The 18,486-nt window shown below is 39.0% G+C and overlaps 1 protein-coding gene across 1 annotated transcript in view; it reads right to left on the bottom strand.

Annotated features, from left to right (window-relative positions):
- MMS19 (MMS19 homolog, cytosolic iron-sulfur assembly component) overlaps positions 1-18,486 on the bottom strand; it is a gene marked incomplete in the record, with an annotated part of 198,225 nt that overhangs the window by 32,268 nt on the left and 147,471 nt on the right. The window contains 8 exon segments of the mRNA XM_053692573.1: positions 1,972-2,136; positions 2,806-2,888; positions 4,713-4,899; positions 6,393-6,449; positions 14,629-14,729; positions 15,393-15,519; positions 16,127-16,201; positions 18,221-18,323. Coding sequence (XP_053548548.1) covers positions 1,972-2,136; positions 2,806-2,888; positions 4,713-4,899; positions 6,393-6,449; positions 14,629-14,729; positions 15,393-15,519; positions 16,127-16,201; positions 18,221-18,323 — 898 coding nt within the window.

The following is an 18,486-nucleotide window of genomic DNA, read 5'->3' as shown; positions in this document are numbered from 1 at the left end:
AGCAGGTGATTGGTGGTCAAGCAGTCACGTGTGCGCTCAGGAATGTGGTGACGTCATTCCGTCGGGTCGCAGATTTCGACACAACACCGTCACCTTCCAAACTTGAACAAAGCTTTTCGATCGTATCTGTATTCTCTTGATATTGTTTTGTATCAATTCTAAAAATCTAATAAAAACAACATTATTAAAGAAGAAAAAAAAATTAAAGCCCACCAAGGTCCAGTGAAAATGCTTGCTACTTAACCATGTGACAAATGGAAAGGCTATACAGCAGGGTGCAGGAACATGAAAGATTTCCTGCACTTCCTTTGGCAGCTTCTAGCATAGCTCCACCCCAGCACTGGAATTAGACTTTGTAATATTGCTATAAGCCCTATAAGCAAAGTTTGCAAGAATTATAACTGTAAAGCAAACTTCAGTACCTTCCTATAATCAGCATCTCAGTCTGCACTCACATTTATCAGCAAACCTAAAGACTATGTGCTATTATGTGTGTAGTGCTTGTCTCACTTGATCCTACAGCAGTGCAATACTTTATATGTATAAAGTAAATCTCAGCAGCTCAGCATAGGAGGACCAAAAAAGTTAGTCCTTGCGTTCACTCAAAAAAGCAGCCCAAACTGGGGGTGGAGCCCGGCAACAAAGCCATACAGATACTCGCCTGCTGGCAGTCTGCTTAAATAACTTGTACCGGAGAACGGAGAGGAGAAAGTGGACAGAGCAGGTTTAAGCAAGACATTGCACTCTGTGCAGCATAAGGAGGACACTTAGTTTACTCTGCACCTGTTTAGCATTGCCCTCAAGCTGAACAGACAATTCCAGAGAGGGATATCCATGTCTGCAATACTAGAGACAAAAGCATGAATCAGAAACAGCTTAAAGTGAAAGTAAATCCTAGCGTTGTACAAACGCTAGGATTTACTATTGAAACAAATAAAGGGCACTTTCATTCATGAAGTATAAGATACTTTATGTAGAAAGCTCCTTTATTTGTTTCAATCGATCGCCGTTTTTACCTGGTACAGCAGCCCACGGCTAAAAATAAATTTGGTTAAGAGGTGACGTTTTCACCTCTTAGCCAATAGCCGTGCTGTAGATCCGGCTTGGTGCCCATGGGAGCCGGATTTACCGCACGGCTATTGGCTAAGAGGTGAAAACGTCACCTCTTAGCCCAAAAATTATTTTTTTGCCGTGGGCTGCTGTACCAGGTAAAAACGGCGATCGATTGAAACAAATAAAGGAGCTTTCTACATGAAGTGTCTTATACTTCATGAATGAAAGTCCCCTTTATTTGTTTCAATAAACTATCCTAGCGTTTGTACAACGCTAGGATTGACTTTCACTTTAAGGGAGATCATGAATATCTGTATACACTCCTAAAGTACTAAAAAGCAAATGTTTTAGTTTGATGGGACACGGCCTCTAATAAATAGAAGGGGGGAAAAAAACAACAAAGCAGGCCCATGTCTCCTGGCAGACTGCTACTGCAAGCACAGCAATAAATGTGCTGCACAGCAATGGGTGTCTGGCAGACTGCCAAGTACAACCCCCCAGATATTGTGCAGCACCAAACCAAGACTCCACTATTACCCCTTCTCTTTGCCTGTAGTTGCAAAGTAGCTCAGTGCGTAGGAAGTAACATTCCCAGGCTGCTGTTCGGCCTCCTGCCAAATGCAGCTTTCAGGCACTAAAAAATAATGGTACCAGCAGCTTTAAACTCCGGGCATGGATTTAAGGGTTAAGCAGGTGGTATTAAGGCTCACATTCCTAGGCACCACAGGATTACTAGCACGTGGTTTATACAGCCCTGTATTAGGAAACTCAAATTAGAAAAAAAATCTACTACTCATTTGACATTCAGAGTAAATGCTATTGTATTGTCTTGTTAGCTTGCATTTGTTGATTATGCAAATCTAGTGTGCTTACTGGTCCTTTAAGAGTTACAGCAATGATCTACAAATACCTCCTTACCATAGTGGGACTGGAAGTCAAGCCCAGAAGCTTTGTGACCAAAGAATCGATGTGCACACCAAGGATGTCGGCAGCATCAAGCAGCAGAGGTTCTAGGCAGGTTAGTGTAGATAACTGAACAATGCGATCAGGGCAGGATAAGGCCTCAAGTAGAAGAGATAGCAGCTAGAAATGAAAGAAAGACTTGTGAGTAATGCTGAATGCAGTACAGATATTACAGCTATGGAACTGTAGATTGAAACGTTACCTTAAAATGCAGATATGAACCACTAAGCCACTGTGCCTAGAGGGGTATTGGGGCGCCTTTCTTATAGGGCCCATGCAGGCCGAAACGTATGCCCGAGATTGGCGGCAGCTCTAACTAGAATTTCAGCACTGGCTGCTCTAAGTTAAAGAGACATGAAACCCACATTTTACTTTCATGATTCAGACTGAGCATACAATTTTAAACAGCTTTCTTATGCATTACTGGGAGCTAGCTGAACACACTGGGTGAGCCAATGATAAGAGATATATTTGTGCAACCAACAATCAGCAGCTAGCTCCCAGAAGTGTATTACTGCTCCTAGGCCTACTTAGGTATGATTTTTCAACAAAGGATACCAAGAGAAAGAAGCACATTTGATAACAGAAGTAAATTGGAAAGTTGTTTAAAATTGCACGCTCTATCTGAATCTTGAAGGGTTTATTTTGACTTTACTTTCCCTTTAAGTGTCACAGTTTGATGATTCGTCACATTAGACCTAACACATATAGAATGTACCTTAGCAAAGCAGACAATTAGCGCCTTTAAAACACAGGCGGAACAAACCATTGTCAGAGAGAGATGCTCACCGATGGAAGCTCTGTCATAAGAACTTGTTTTGGCAAGGAGTTCAGTACGTGGGAGAGAGCTTTAAGGTAGTTTGGCTTATCATCTGCATAAAAGAAATAAAAGTAAAAATCAATTAACTTTCAATAAAACAACTAATACACAATAGACAAATCATGATGCTTAGGATATGGTTTTATGTCCCTAAGCATGGCAATTCCTGGTGTCCTCTGTCTCTTAAGTGAGCTTGTCTTAATTTGTACTACTGTTTAATGGTACTTTAATTATGCAAAATATTAAACTTTAATGATTCAGATATAACATGCAGTTTTAAACTTTCCAATTTACTTCTAATTTGTTTTGTTCTCTTCATATCTTTTGATGAAAAGCATACCTAGGTAGGGCTCAGGAGCAGCAATGCAGTACTGGGAGCTAGCTGGCGATTGCTCTATCTGAATCATGAATTAAAAATTTGGGGTTTCATGTCTCTAACTCTGGAAATTATGGGATTTCCACTGGCATAACCCTGCTATATTCTAGACTCACATTTCATAAGAACATAGCTCACAAAAGTAGACAGTCAGTTGATCATACATACAGGATAAAACTATGTCAATCATGTTCAAATCTAGCAACTGTATGTTATTCTTCAAAAAGTATTGAAAATAGATTGCAAGGCAAGCAAGATTATACAAACTGCACACTGGGCACACCCCCACCCCAGCTGATTTTATAGACCACCCGGCTAAAATTTAAGCCAATATTAAAGGGACAGTCTACCATAGAATTGTTATTGTTTTAAAAGATAGATAATCCCTTTATTACCCATTCCCCAGTTTTGCATAAACAACACAGTCATATTAATATACTTTTTACCTCTGTGATTACCTTGTATCTAGGAACCTTCTTCCAGCCCCCTGATCACATGACTGTGACTGTTTATTATCTATTGTCTTAAATTTATCATTGTGTTGTGCTAGATCTTAAATAACCCCCTGTGCCTGAACACAGTGTTATCTATATGGCCCACGTGTACTTTGTCTCTTTGTGTTGAAAAGAGATTTAAAAAGCATGTGATAAGAGGCAGCCCTCAAAGGCTTAGAAATTAGCATATGAGCCTACCTATGTTTAGTTTAAACTAAGAATACCAAGAGAAAAAAGCAAATTTGATGATAAAAGTAAATTGAAAAGTTGATTAAAATTAAAAGTCCTATCTGCATAATGAAAGTTTAATTTATACTAGACTGTCCCTTTAAGCTAAAATTAGCCAATATTTTTTAACAGTATGTTGCACAAGTTATAATTAAATATATTTATGTTGAGCTATCCAAAGTCCAAATGAATTGATATAAATAACAGAAAATGTTACAATATTGCAAAGTATTACACACTGCTTCCACCCGGTTACTTCATAATGCCACACAGATGACAACATTTTCTGTGGCGAACACTGTACAAAGATGTAGTTTTCAAAACCTTGGCCCTGGCAAAAAGGAAATGTAATACGTCTGTAATAAGTCTTCCATATCTGTTTAGGACAAAGCAGCCAAAAACATGTTACATATTTCTTGTAATGCACTAGCATATACAAGTTCAGTGTTTTAAATTTAGGAGTCCGTAAGAATATTTAAGAGCCAGACAAATTTTCATCATCCTACTTTTTACAATAAATTGTTTTGCAATTAATTGCACTTCACGTTACATTTTATTTTCCATTTATCTGTCCAATACTCAAGTTTTTTGTTTTTTTAAATATTTCAACATCCACTATACTACAAATGTATGATAATCCCTTGAACCAGTATCACTGCTTAACATTAAAACAAAATGGACTGAGGTGCTGAACCAATCCTATTTTTAAAATATCACTACTATTTTATTAGCATTTACACAATAAAAAAATAAAAAGTTTTACAACACTGGCTAATACCTTCATTCGCAGAGTGGAAGCCTTCTACTAATTTTGGAACATTCTCTGTGAAAAACCTCTGCCGGAACATGATCCGGATATCTGCATGACATGCTTTGTTTAGGATATCTGGAGAGTCGGACACCAGCAGGGAGAACATGTCTGCAGCTGTAGGGCCAAGCTCTCGGTGAGATAACAATCCAATCATCTAGAAGACCAAAAGTAACACATTTTACTTTATATTCTCATTGACCTGGCATACAAATACAATGCTATGATCATACAACATAGGGGCCGATTATCTAGCTCTTCGCTCAAGTGAGATGATGTAAAATGATCATCCAGCACTGCGAGATCCCTCACGATATTCTATAAAGGCAGATTTTGTTAGAGAAGTACTTCTCTTAAGTGTCATTCCCTGCATCTCTGATGGTGAAGGAGAGACAAGCCCAGTGCAATATAGCACTGCATGACGACATTATAGTTCTGCATTTAGACCTTATGCTTTGTATTTTATATCACTTTACACTTCAGTTTTTGTCCTTTAGGTTTTATTACTTTTAAGCTTTGTACATTCTATTTTGTATTTTAATGCATTTAGGTTCTGTACAAACTAGTGTATGTAGGATTGTAATTTTACAAATTTTGAATATGCTGACAAATTAGGGCCATATTTTGTATACTTGTGTGAATATTTTGCAAAAGACATTTCACTTTTATTTTACATAAAACAAATACAGACAGTTTCAGAAAGTTGGAGGGATAAGGGAGTTCCCAGTATCTCTCTAAATCTCTAACAATCCTTGTGATATTCTCTAAACATTTTATACCTTCTCACTAATGTGTCTTGTCTGCTATAGGCAAGTGTTTTTTGCTCAAAATTCACACTTATTTCACTGACAGAAAAGTAATTTGTACCAAACTAGAGGGAAATGCAAGAATTATTTTTTCATGATTGAGATAGAGCATACAATTTTAAACAAATCTACAATTTACTATTAATTCAAAGAGTTCAGCCACTGTGAAGTCTGCACTAAAATTTCTCTACAAGCTGGAGAATCTGATCCTCAGGACTATAGTCTGCATTCCACTTTTAAAACTTTTTGCGATTTTAAAACTAAAATGGGCACCAAAGTCAAAATAGAAATTTCATGGCTCAGATAGAGCAAGCAATAAAAAAAATAAAAAATAACTTTGCAATTTACTTCTATTATCAAATTGAGCACAGTCTTTTTATATGCACTCTTTTTGAGGCACCAGGCCCTACTAAACGGGTGCAAAAATTGACAGTATATATATAGGTGTGAGTCCGATTGGCTGATGTCTGTCACATGATACAGGGGACAGGGAAATTGAAGGAAATATTGAAATTAGCTATTGTTCATTTACAATCCAGAGTGCCATTGCAGTCTTTTTATAATGCATTTGCTGATTATGCCATTCTACTATATTTAATGACCCTTTAATGCAGTTATTACAATGTATGTTTGAAACTAAGTATTTTAACAAGCAGGTGCAAATGTGCAGTCGCTATTCAAACCCAGAAATAAAATGCACTACTGAAGTATGCTGTTTGCGAGTATGACAGCACTGCATCCTGCGCTGTCAAAGTCATTAAAGGAAGAAGCATAAAGTAAGAGAAAGAAAAGAATCAACCAAAACGGCATTGGTAGTAAAATGTATTTATTACTTTTTTTTTACCTTATTTGTAAGTTGTCCATTCAAGGGATGGTATCTTAATGTCAAGGCTTTGGTTACCTACACGGAACAGACATACAAGACTTTAAAAAGGCACATTTATAATACTCTTAGACCAGAATGCACAATCAAAAAATACAAATGTAGCAATTTATGTCAAAAAAAATGTATGACTATAAATTTCTTCCTTGCTTAATACAAAGTTCTCTCACTAATTGTACTTCCCGACAATGGGCCAGATTAGAAGTGGCAAGCTAAAAAAAATTAAGCTTGAGCGCTAAATTTCTAAAATTCTAGCGAGATAAGATTTGTGCACATATTATATATACATAAGAAGAAAGTAAAAAGTTAGTGCACAAGCAAAAGACTCAGGTGCGCTGACTTTAGATATTGTAACTTTAGGACTTTGGATATCCCTCTCCCCGGATTTCCATTTTGAGAAAAGATTTCAGCCATTCGGGCCGGTGAGTATTGACCCAAGGCTTTGCAGATCAAACAGAGGACCATGCATGCCAAAGGACTTTTCGGCTGCAGGCAGCTTACGTGAGAGTTTAGAGAAGACGTGTGTTGTATCCTGGGACTCCAGAAACCATCACACAGATAACCCGTTTACTTTTAATCTTTACTGTGAGTGCATTTTAGCAGTTGTGCATGCTGCAGTAATTAAAACATTGCCGTGAATCGTGGATGCACTTTGTTTTTTGTCTTTTATGTCCCAGCTCCCCATATACTTCTATGGGGCCCATAAAAAACAAAAAAACAAACAACAAAACCTAATAGCTATCACTCGCACACTAACCTGACACTGCTCTTGACCAACTGTACTAAAGCAGAAGCTTTAAATGTTATAAAGTATATTAATATAACAATGTTGGTTGTGCAAAGCTGGGGAATGTGTACTAAATGCATTTTCTATCTTTTTAAACAACAATTTTGGTGTAGAATGTCCATTTAATTTAATTAGAATTAAAGGGACATTGTACACTAGATTTTTCTTTGCATAAATGTTTTGTAGATGATCCATTTATATAGCCCACATGGGAGGGTTTTTGCAACAATGTATAGTTTTGCTTACTTTTTAATAACATTGTGCTGATATTCAGACTCCTAACCAAGCCCCAAAGTATCAGATGTAGACCCAGGTCTACAGATTTGTGCTGCTATTGTTTTTTGTAATCTGTCTTTCTATATGCAGGGAAGGGGGGAGTGTCTGCTCTGTTTTCCCAGCCCCATTCATTTGTTTGAAAGCCTAGTGCTAAACTGGGTTTTTAGATCGGTATCTGTGCATATTCTTCTTTATAGTAGTGTGTATTATGTGCAATTATATGAACATTGGTGTACACTGTCCCTTTAATATGAAAAATAAATAGGTTCCCGGTTCTACACTATCTGCCCGATATCAAGAAGCAGAACTGCCAAGAATACTCACACCCTGCAGGACTGGAACTGCTCATAATACAGAGTTAATGGAGAGGGCAGTATGGTTTCTCATTGGCTGTATTACCCGATACAGGAAATAATATTTGTCAACTAGGGTCATCCATTTGTGGGGGAGCATTTTGCAGGCCCTTGTTGTACAGTAAAATGACGGTAAACACAGCTCTGCTCATCATATTTAGCATCAGTGCAGACTTAAAGGCAAACACCACCTAATCTTAATTTTTCATTTATTGAGTTTATTATCCCCTTTAGCTTAAAGGGACATAAAACAGGTTGAGATCTGTGCATATTCTAAAAGGGCAAATTAATTAAAAATTGTTTGCATAAAAAAAATTGTTTAAAAAAGTAAATTTATGCTTACCTGATAAATTGATTTCTTCTATGATATGACGAGTCCACGGATTCATCCTTCACTTGTGGGATATTATCCTCCTGCTAACAGAAAGTGGCAAAGAGCACCACAGCAGAGCTGTCTATATAGCTCCTCCCTTGACTCCACCCCCCAGTCATTCGACCGAAGGTATAGGAAGAAAAAGGAGAAACTAAAAGGTGCAGAGGTGACTGCAGTTTTAAATAAAAAAATATAATCTGTCTTAAATTGACAGGGCGGGTCGTGGACTCGTCGTATCATAAAAGAAATCAATTTATCAGGTAAGCATAAATTTACTTTTCTTCTATAAGATACGACGAGTCCACGAATTCATCCTTTACTTGTGGGATACAATACCAAAGCTATAGGACACAAATGAACGGAAGGGACAAGACAGATACCTAAACAGAAGGCACCACTGCTTGAAGAACTTTTCTCCCAAAAATAGCCTCCGAAGAAGCAAAAGTATCAAATTTGTAAAATTTGGAAAAGGTATGAAGGGAAGACCAAGTCGCAGCCTTACAAATCTGTTCAACAGAAGCATCGTTTTTAAAAACCCATGTGGAAGCCACCGCCCTAGTAGAATGAGCTGTAATCCTTTCAGGAGGCTGCTGTCCAAGAAAGAGAGGTAGCCGTAGCTTTTTGACCTCTACGCTTTCCAGAATAGACAACAAACAGAGAAGATGTTTGACGGAAATACTTGGTCGCTTGGAAGTAAAACTTCAAGGCACGAACCACGTCCAAGTTATGTAACAGACGCTCCTTCTTAGAAGAAGGGTTAGGACACAGAGAAGGAACAACAATTTCCTGATTAATATTCTTATTAGAAACAACCTTAGGAAGGAATCCAGGTTTGGTACGCAAAACCACCTTATCAGAATGGAATATAAGATAAGGCAAGTCGCATTGTAATGCAGATAGCTCAGAAACTCTTTGAGCAGAAGAGATAGCAACTAAAAACAGAACTTTCCAAGATAGACGTTTAATATCTATGGAATGCATAGGTTCAAACGGAACCCCTTGAAGAACTAAATTCAAACTCCATGGCGGAGCAACAGGTTTAAACACAGGCTTAATTCTAACCAAAGCCTGACAAAACGACTGAACGTCTGGGACATCTGCCAGACGCTTGTGCAGTAAGATTGACAAAGCAGAAATCTGTCCCTTTAAGGAACTAGCTGATAACCCCTTCTCCAATCCTTCTTGGAGAAAGGACAAAATCCTTGGAATCCTGATCTTACTCCATGAGTAGCCTTTGTATTCGCACCAATAAAGATATTTACACCATATCTTATGATAAATTTTCCTAGTGACAGGCTTTCGAGCCTGAATCAAGGTATCTATGACCATCTCAGAGAATCCCCGCTTAGATAAAATCAAGCGTTCAATCTCCAGGCAGTCAGCCGCAGAGAAACTAGATTTGGATGTTGGAACGGACCCTGAATGAGAAGGTCCTGTCTCAGTGGCAGTTTCCACGGTGGCAGAGATGACATTTCCACCAGATCAGCAAACCACGTCCTGCGTGGCCACGCAGGGCTATCAAAATTACCGAAGCCCTCTCCTGTTTGATTCTGGCAATCAGACGAGGAAGGAGAGGAAAAGGAGGAAACACATAAGACAGGTTGAACGACCACGGTACTGCTAGAGCATCTATCAGTACTGCTTGAGGATCCCTTGATCTGGACCCGTAACAAGGAAGTTTGGCATTCTGACGAGATGCCATCAGATCCAATTCTGGTGTGCCCCATTGATGAATCAATTGTGCAAACACCTCCGGACGGAGCTCCCACTCCCCCGGATGAAAAATCCAACGACTGAGAAAATCCGGTTCCCAGTTATCCACTCCTGGGATATAGATTGCTGATAGATGGCAAGAGTGAGTCTCTGCCCATCGAATGATTTTGGAAACCTCTATCATCGCTAGAGAACTCTTTGTTCCCCCTTGATGATATTGTCAGACTGGAATCTTTTGAATTTGGCCGAAGCCAGCTGAGGCCACGCCTGAAGCGCGTTGAATATCGCTCTCAGTTCTAGAATATTTATTGGAAGGAGAGCCTCCTCCTGAGTCCACACACCCTGCGCCTTCAGGGAATTCCAGACTGCATCTGAGCCCAAGAGGCTGGCGTCCGTCGTCACTATGACCCATGCTGGCCTGCGGAAACACATTCCCTGGGACAGATGATCCTGTGACAACCACCAAAGAAGAGAGTCTCTGGTCTCTTGATCCAGATTTATCTGAGGAGATAAATTTGCATAATCCCCATTCCACTTTCTGAGCATGCATAGTTGCAGTGGTCTGAGATGCAAGCGAGCAAACGGAACTATGTCCATTGCCGCTACCATTAGTCCGATTACCTCCATACACTGAGCCACTGACTGCCGAGGAATGGAATGAAGTGCTCGGCAGGAGGTTAAGAACTTTTATTTTCTGACCTCCGTCAGAAAAAATTTCATGTCTACCGAGTCTATCAGAGTTCCTAGGAATGGAACTCTTGTGAGAGGGACAAGTGAACCCTTCTTTATGTTCACCTTCCACCCGTGAGATCTTAGAAAATTCAACACGATGTCCGTGTGAGATTTGGCTAGCTGGTAAGTTGACGCCTGAATCAAGATAGGGCGCCACTGCTATGCCCCGCGGCCTTTGAACCGCCAGAAGGGACCCTAGCACCTTTGTGAAAATTCTGGGAGCTGTGGCCAACCCAAAAGGAAGGGCCACAAACTGGTAATGCTTGTCCAGGAAGGCAAACCTGAGGAACTGGTGATGATCTTTGTGGATAGGAATGTGAAGATACGCATCCTTCAAATCCACGGTGGTCATATATTGACCCTCCTGGATCATTGGTAAAATTGTCCGAATGGTCTCCATCTTGAAGGATGGGACTCTGAGAAATTTCTTTAGAATTTTGAGATCTAAAATCGGTCTGAAGGTTCCCTCTTTTTTGGGAACCACGAACAGATTGGAGTAAAACCCCTGCCCCTGTTCTGCTTTTGGAACTGGGCAGATTACACCCATAGTATATAGGTCTTCTACACAGCGTAAGAACGCCTCTCTTTTTGTCTGGTTTACAGACAAACGTGAAAGATGAAATCTCCCCCTTGGAAGAGACTCTTTGAATTCTAGATGACACCCCTGGGTCACGATTTCTAAAGCCCAGGAATCCTGAACGTCTCTTGCCCAAGCCTGAGCGAAGAGAGAAAGTCTGCCCCATACTAGATCCAGTCCCGGGTCGGGGGCTGCCCCTTCATGCTGTTTTGGTAGCAGCAGCGGGCTTCTTAGCCTGTTTACCTTTATTCCAGGTCTGGTTAGGTCTCCAGACTGACTTGGATTGAGCAAAATTCCCCTCCTGCTTTGTGGCAGGGGAGGAGGAAGAGGGACCTCCTTTGAAGTTTCAAAAGGAACGAAAATTATTTTGTTTGGCCCTCATTCTATTTGTCTTATCCTGAGGAAGGGCATGGCCTTTTCCTCCAGTGATGTCGGAAATGATCTCCTTCAGTTCAGGCCCGAATAGGGTCTTACTTTTGAAAGGAATAGCTAATAGCTTAGATTTTGATGACACATCAGCAGACCAGGACTTAAGCCATAACGCTCTGTGCGCTAAAATGGCAAAACCTGAATTCTTTGCCGCTAATTTAGCCAGTTGTAATAAAAGAATTAGCTAGCTTGAGAGCCTTAATTCTATCTAAAATATCATCTAATGGGGTCTCAACCTTAAGAGACTACTCTAGAGCCTCGAACCAAAAAGCAGCTGCAGTAGTTACAGGAACAATGCACACTATAGGTTGTAGAAGAAAACCCTGATGAATAAACAATTTCTTTAGAAGACCCTCTCATTTTTTATCCATAGGATCTTTGAAAGCACAACTATCCTCAATAGGTATAGTTGTACGCTTAGCCAGGGTAGAAATAGCTCCCTCCACCTTAGGGACCATCTGTCACGAATCCCGAATGGTGTCAGATATGGGAAACATTTTCTTAAAAGTAGGAGGGGGAGAGAACGGAATGCCTGGTCTATCCCATTCCTTAGTAACAATGTACGAAATCCTCTTAGGGACTGGAAAAACATTAGTGTAAATAGGGACATCTAGATATCTGTTTGACACAATTTCTCTGGTGGAATTACGATAGGGTCACAATCATCCAGAGTCGCTAAAACCTCACTGAGCAACAAGCGGAGGTGTTCAAGCTTAAACTTAAAGGCCGTCATATCCGAGTCTGTTTGAGGGAACATCTTTCCTGAATCTGAAAGCTCTCCCTTAGACAGCAATTCCCCCACCCCCAAATCAGAACATTGTGAGGGTACATCGGAGATGGCCAATAAAGCGTCAGAGGGCTCAGCATTTACTCTAGTACCTGACCTACTGCGCTTCCCCTGCAAACCAGGCAGTTTAGATAATACCTCTGTGAGGGTAGTAGACATAACTGCGGCCATATCTTGCAGGGTGAAAGAATTAGACGCACTAGAAGTACTTGGCGTCACTTGGGTGGGCGTTAAAGGTTGTGACACTTGGGGAGAAGTAAATGGCATAACCTGATTCTCTTCTGACTGAGAATCATCCTGAGACATACTTTTATCAGCTAAAATATGTTCTTTGCAATGTAAGGCCCTTTCAGTACATGAGGGACACATTTTAAGTGGGGGTTCCACACTGGCTTCTAAACACATGGAACATTGGCTTTCCTCAATGTCAGACATGTTAAACAGGCTAGTAATGACCACAAACAGGCTTGAAAACACTTTATTTAGTGAAAAAATAACAATCTGAAAAAAACGGTACTGCGCCTTTAAGAGAAAAAAAAGCATACAATTTTTCCAAAACTGCTTTAAAACGATAAAATTATCCCAATTTTATGATAAAAGCATCCCAACTTGTCAGCTAAGTTTGCCCCACAAGGAAAGGAATACTTAACCCTTACCAAAAAAAAGTTGTGCTATAAAACGTTATTTTCAAATAAAAATACCCCCTGCACCTCGCCACAGCCCTGCTGTGGTGCCTACCTGCCCTCAGGGGTCTGTAAAATCGGATTAAACCTTCGATTAGGCCGAATACTGTTCTGAAAGGCCCACCGGAGTTGGAGCTTGCTGCTTGTCTGGGAAAAACAACTGCACAACTGAGGTGCGAAAATAGGCCCCGCCCATCTCACTAGATGTCTCACAGCCTAAAATAACCGCACCAGAGCGGTCTAAAACTTAGCCATGTGGGTTCATATACCCATAAATGAAGCCATGTGTACCCTCTATACTTAATAAAGTAGAAAAACGTCTATCATAAAAAACGTTATCTGTAACTCCCAATCATGAAAACGTTTGCCACAAACATCATAACAACCGTGTCAACCATTTTTTTATAGCCCAATATGCAAGTTCAGTAATACCCCTTTTTATACTTTAGGATTACTGCTTACCCTTTCCCTCATGGGGATAATATCAGCCAATTCTGAAATAACACAGTCTCTCCAGAAAAAAATGACTGAACATACCTCACTGCTTATAGAATGAAAAACGTTCCTCACACTGAAGTTTCTTAAGTACTCCTCAGCCATTCTGTGGGAAGTACTCTGGATCTTAGTAACAACTGCTAAGATCATCAGCCTCCAGGCAGAAGTCTTCATCCATCTGCTGCCTGGGCGAAAATAGCACACACCTGTACCATTTAAAATAAAAAACTCTTGCTTGAAGAAAATAAAAACTAACATTTTATCACCTCTTTCACTTTACCCTTCCTATTACTTAGAGTAGGCAAAGAGAATGACTGGGGGTGGAGTCAAGGGAGGAGCTATATAGACAGCTCTGCTGTGGTGCTCTTTGCCACTTCCTGTTAGCAGAAGGATAATATCCCACAAGTAAAGGATGAATCCGTGGACTCGTATCTTATAGAAGAAATTGCTGTCAAGTATTTTAAAATAATTTTAAAAAATAAGCAAAATTAATTACATAGCTAAGCTGCCTGGATCAGCCAACTCCACCCCCTTTATCAGTCTTTAGACACAGGCATTGTATTTCAACTGAGTTCACAGCTTCTATGCATGCTCCAGCAGATAATCCCTATGCACTTTTGCATTCTACCAAAACAACAATAGATATAGATACAGCTATAGAAGGAAATGTATGGGGGAGTTAGAGCTTTACAAGAAAGGGTTAATGGCAAGGAACTGCAGGATAAATTTGCAGGTAAAGTAATTAAAGTACATATTCTATTTTGTCTCTATCCCAACTTGTCTTATGTCCCTTTAAACCAAGAGATAAGGAGATATCAGAAAGTCTATAATAGTCGTAATGGGAGTCTGCTATCTTGAGAAGGTGTACAGGATATTGGAGAAGAGGTGGGACTAACATCCCTATAGAAATATGTTTTATCAGCCAATTGCTGTTGGTGAGAAGCCACTCATTTAAAATGATGTTTCAAGCTTTCCAAAGCTGAATCACTCACCCAGACAAGTAGCGTAAGGGCTTGAATCCTGCTTGGTTCATCTGCCAGACCATACTCTATCCTCTGAATAGTACTTTGAAGAATGTTGTCCAGATCATTGCCTGAAGAAAATAAAAACATGCTGACCCTGAATGTTCGCCAGAAAACAAATTTTAGTTAAGAAAAAAAATGACTCATGCACTTATTTGTTTTCTATGAAATAACATGATTGGGGAATAAAAGCTACTACTACTTAAAGGGACATAAAAGTATGGCAGTATGCTGAGGATGAACTCACATGCTTGTGACATTAAAAAAAATATATGTAAAAAATGCATTGCTCTAGTATTTATAGACTATCCCTTTAAAGGAACATACAAGTCAAAATATTCGTGATTCAGAGAGCATGCAGTAAAAAGAAAAAATAAACCACAAAAAAAAAAAACTATCTAATTTACTTCAATTATCACTTATTTTGTTTGTTATTTTTGTATCCTTTGTTATACAGCATACCAAGGTATGTTCAGGAGCGTGCACAGCTTAAACACTTGATTAACACGTTACATTGCTACAAATACTGTTGCCATATTGCTCAAAGCACACCCATGCTCCTGAGCCTACCTAGGTATGCTCTTAAACAAAGGATATCAAAAGAACAAAACTGGAAAGTTAGTTTTCAATTGCATGCTCTATTTCAATCATGATAGCTTAATTTTGACCTCCATGTCCCCTTTAAGGATGTGAACCAACTGATTAACAATAACATTGTTCTTAATGACACTTACCTTGGGAGCATTTGTTTATTAGGCCAGCAAAGCATTTGGAGGCATGTGAGTAAGTAAAGTGCGAACAAGCAGACAGACTCAGGGACAATAAATTCTGCAACAGGCGACTGAGCTGTGGAATTTCCACCTGGAATTTCAGATATCAAATAATAAATAAGAAACAATTCATTGTTGAGATTAACAGGGTAACTATAACATTTCCCCTGACAAAAAGGAAATGTATTAAAGGGGTATGAAACCCAAAACCTTTCTTTCTTGATTCAGGTAGAGAATACAATTAAAAAAAACAACTTTCCAATTTACTTCTAACAAAATTTGCTTAATTCTTTGATAGATGAAGGAGCAGAGCTATGAGCTAGCTGAACAAGAGGCATATAAGTGCGGCCACCAACTAGCAGCTGGTTCCCAGTAGTGCATTGCTGCTCTTGAACCTACCTAGGTATGCCTTTCAACAAATGATACCAAGAGAATGAAGCAAATTAGATAATAGAAGTGAACTGGAAACTGTACAGTTGCATGATCTATCTGAAGCAGGAATGTTTCATTTTGACTGTTCCTTTAACCAATTTGTAATCATGCGACCTGTTAATATCCATCAACCATTTAAGCATGCAGTCCTTGCAATCTTCAGCATGAACAGAAGATCTTTTAAAAATGGCCGCCTACTGGCAGCTTTAAATGACCGCTTCCTTTCTGCTACTAATTACAAATTAAAAATATGTTTCCTTACTTACATTTCTTGGCAAAGAACAGACAAAAGCCATGAGAAGAGCAACAAGTCTGCTTTGGAGATCTGCGGGTGGGTCAGTCTAGGAAAGAAAAAAATTAGTCATATTTAAAAAAATAAAATCTGAATGCATCTTAGCTATTCCTGTGACTTAAAGGGACAGTCTACTCTAGAATTTGTATGGTTTAAAATATAGATAATCCCTTTATTACCCATTCCCCAGTTTTGCATAACCAACACTGTTATATAACTATATATTTTTTACCTCTGTGACTACCTTGTATCTAAGCCTCTGCAGACTGCCCTTTATCTCAGTTCTTTTTACAGACTTGCAGTTTAGCCAATCAATACTGACTCATAACTCCACAGGAGTGAGCGCAATGTTATATATAGGGCACACATGAACTAGCACTGTTTAGTTGTGACAAACTGTCAAAACGCACTGAGATAAGAGGCGGCCTTCAAGTGCTTGGAAACCAGCATATGAGTCTTCCTAGGTTTAGCTTTTAATAAAGAATACCAACAGAACAAAGCAAATTTGATGATAAAACTAAATTGGAAAGTTGTATAAAATTGCATGCCCTACCTGAGTCATGAAAGTTTAATTTTGACTAGACTGATTCTTTAAAATATGATTAATATTTGTAAATTCAGTCTTTTTAATCCAGTGTTTCCAAAGGTAACTCATCCATAGAATAATTAATAGACTTTAAAAGCACTGAGGGAATGCCCAAAAATCAGCTCGCACCTCATGCCAGGAACCTGAAATGTTCCCTTCACAACAAAATGAAAAGCATAAGTACTCTCCAGAACTACACAATTCCAACTCAGCACATAAAGGTCATCTAAAGTTCTATGAGCAAGGCAAGGATCTAGAATTAATCAGACACAGAAATGTTTTGAATTCAGAAAGTATACCCAGATATTTTTTTTTATCAGACTCCTTCAGGCCATTAAAGGGACATTAGTAATAAAATAAAAAAATAATAAATTGTAAAGTGCAAATTAAACAATTTTTTAAAAATGGTTGTCCCTGAGCTGCAAAACAAGTTAGAGCAACTACTTTTCTTGATAAAAGATTTGGTGCAGTTTCCAACCACATTACTTTATAGTTCAAAAACTACTGTAGATTTTGTGAGGCAACTAAGATACTATGCATAAAAGGGGCGTTGATTCAAATAATAGGGCATGATTCTGTCCTTAAAGTGAATGTAAATTTTCACAAATGAAAGCCCTGTTTTTTTAAAAATACTATTAAAACAGTGGCAACTTCATTCATGAAAGTTTACATTGCAACCGTTTTTTTAAAATACTTACCTTTTTTTCCTTGCAAGCGTGGAACACCGGAGCAGCGATTCTCCCGCCCCCAGGTCGTCTCTTCTTTTGTCAGAAATGACTAATCCGGCTTCCTCCAATCACGGTGTGGCCTCAGGCAATGTTTGCTCTGGGGGGGGGAAGCCGTTATTGGAGGAAGTTGGATTCGTCATTTCTGTCGTAAGAAGAGACGACCTGGGGGCGTTTGCAAGGAAGAAAAGGTAGTAGTATTTTAAAAAAAAAAAAAATCGTCTGCAATGTAAAATTTCATGAATGAAAGTGAACCTGCTTTTAATAGTATTTTTCAAAACAGGGCTTTCATTAGTGAAAATTTACATTCACTTTAAATAAGTCCTTGGTAAGGGTGTTTTTACACTGTATTTTGTACAGTGAGTTATTCGCATTCTTATGCACACTATATGCGTAAAGTCACATTAAATGCTCAATACATTTCATGTACCTCCCTCTAATTATGGGTGCCGACATTTTTAAACCTACATTTCACTGCAGGCAATTGAAGGAGAATTGCCGCACATCTGCAGCCACAGCCGCACTGGAATGCAGTAAATGTTAGAATTCAACATAACGGCACACAAGACTAGAGGGAGGCGGGAAGAAACCACAATACTATGCTTAGGAAATGTACTTATTGTTTTATGTCCAATTACTGATTTGTTTATTTTATGTGAAGTAATCATCTTGCCTTTAATTCCCCTACTGTTTTAGTTAACAAAGACGTGGCACCAATATACACAGTAACACAGCCCCATGAGTTTCTTTATCCTACCTGAAAAGGTTGGAACTTGCAGGTAAAATTGTTTTCAGGAAGAATAGAAACATCTCCATCTAGATATAACCCCACAATCTGGGAGACACTGGAGGCAGCTAATCTAAGAATAAAAAATGAAACATATTTAAGCATTTTGTTTTACAATAGAAGATTCTCTACGTAAAGGGAGATGAAACCCAACAAAATGTTCTTTTGTGATTCAGGCAGAGCACAAAATTTAAAAAAAAAAAAGTTTCTATTTTACTTCTATAATCAGATTTGTG

The sequence above is a fragment of the Bombina bombina genome, chromosome 9 (assembly GCF_027579735.1).
Source record: "Bombina bombina isolate aBomBom1 chromosome 9, aBomBom1.pri, whole genome shotgun sequence".
Taxonomy (NCBI): domain Eukaryota; kingdom Metazoa; phylum Chordata; class Amphibia; order Anura; family Bombinatoridae; genus Bombina; species Bombina bombina.
Note: the sequence above shows the minus strand (reverse complement) of the source record. Positions and strands in the feature narration are given on the sequence as shown.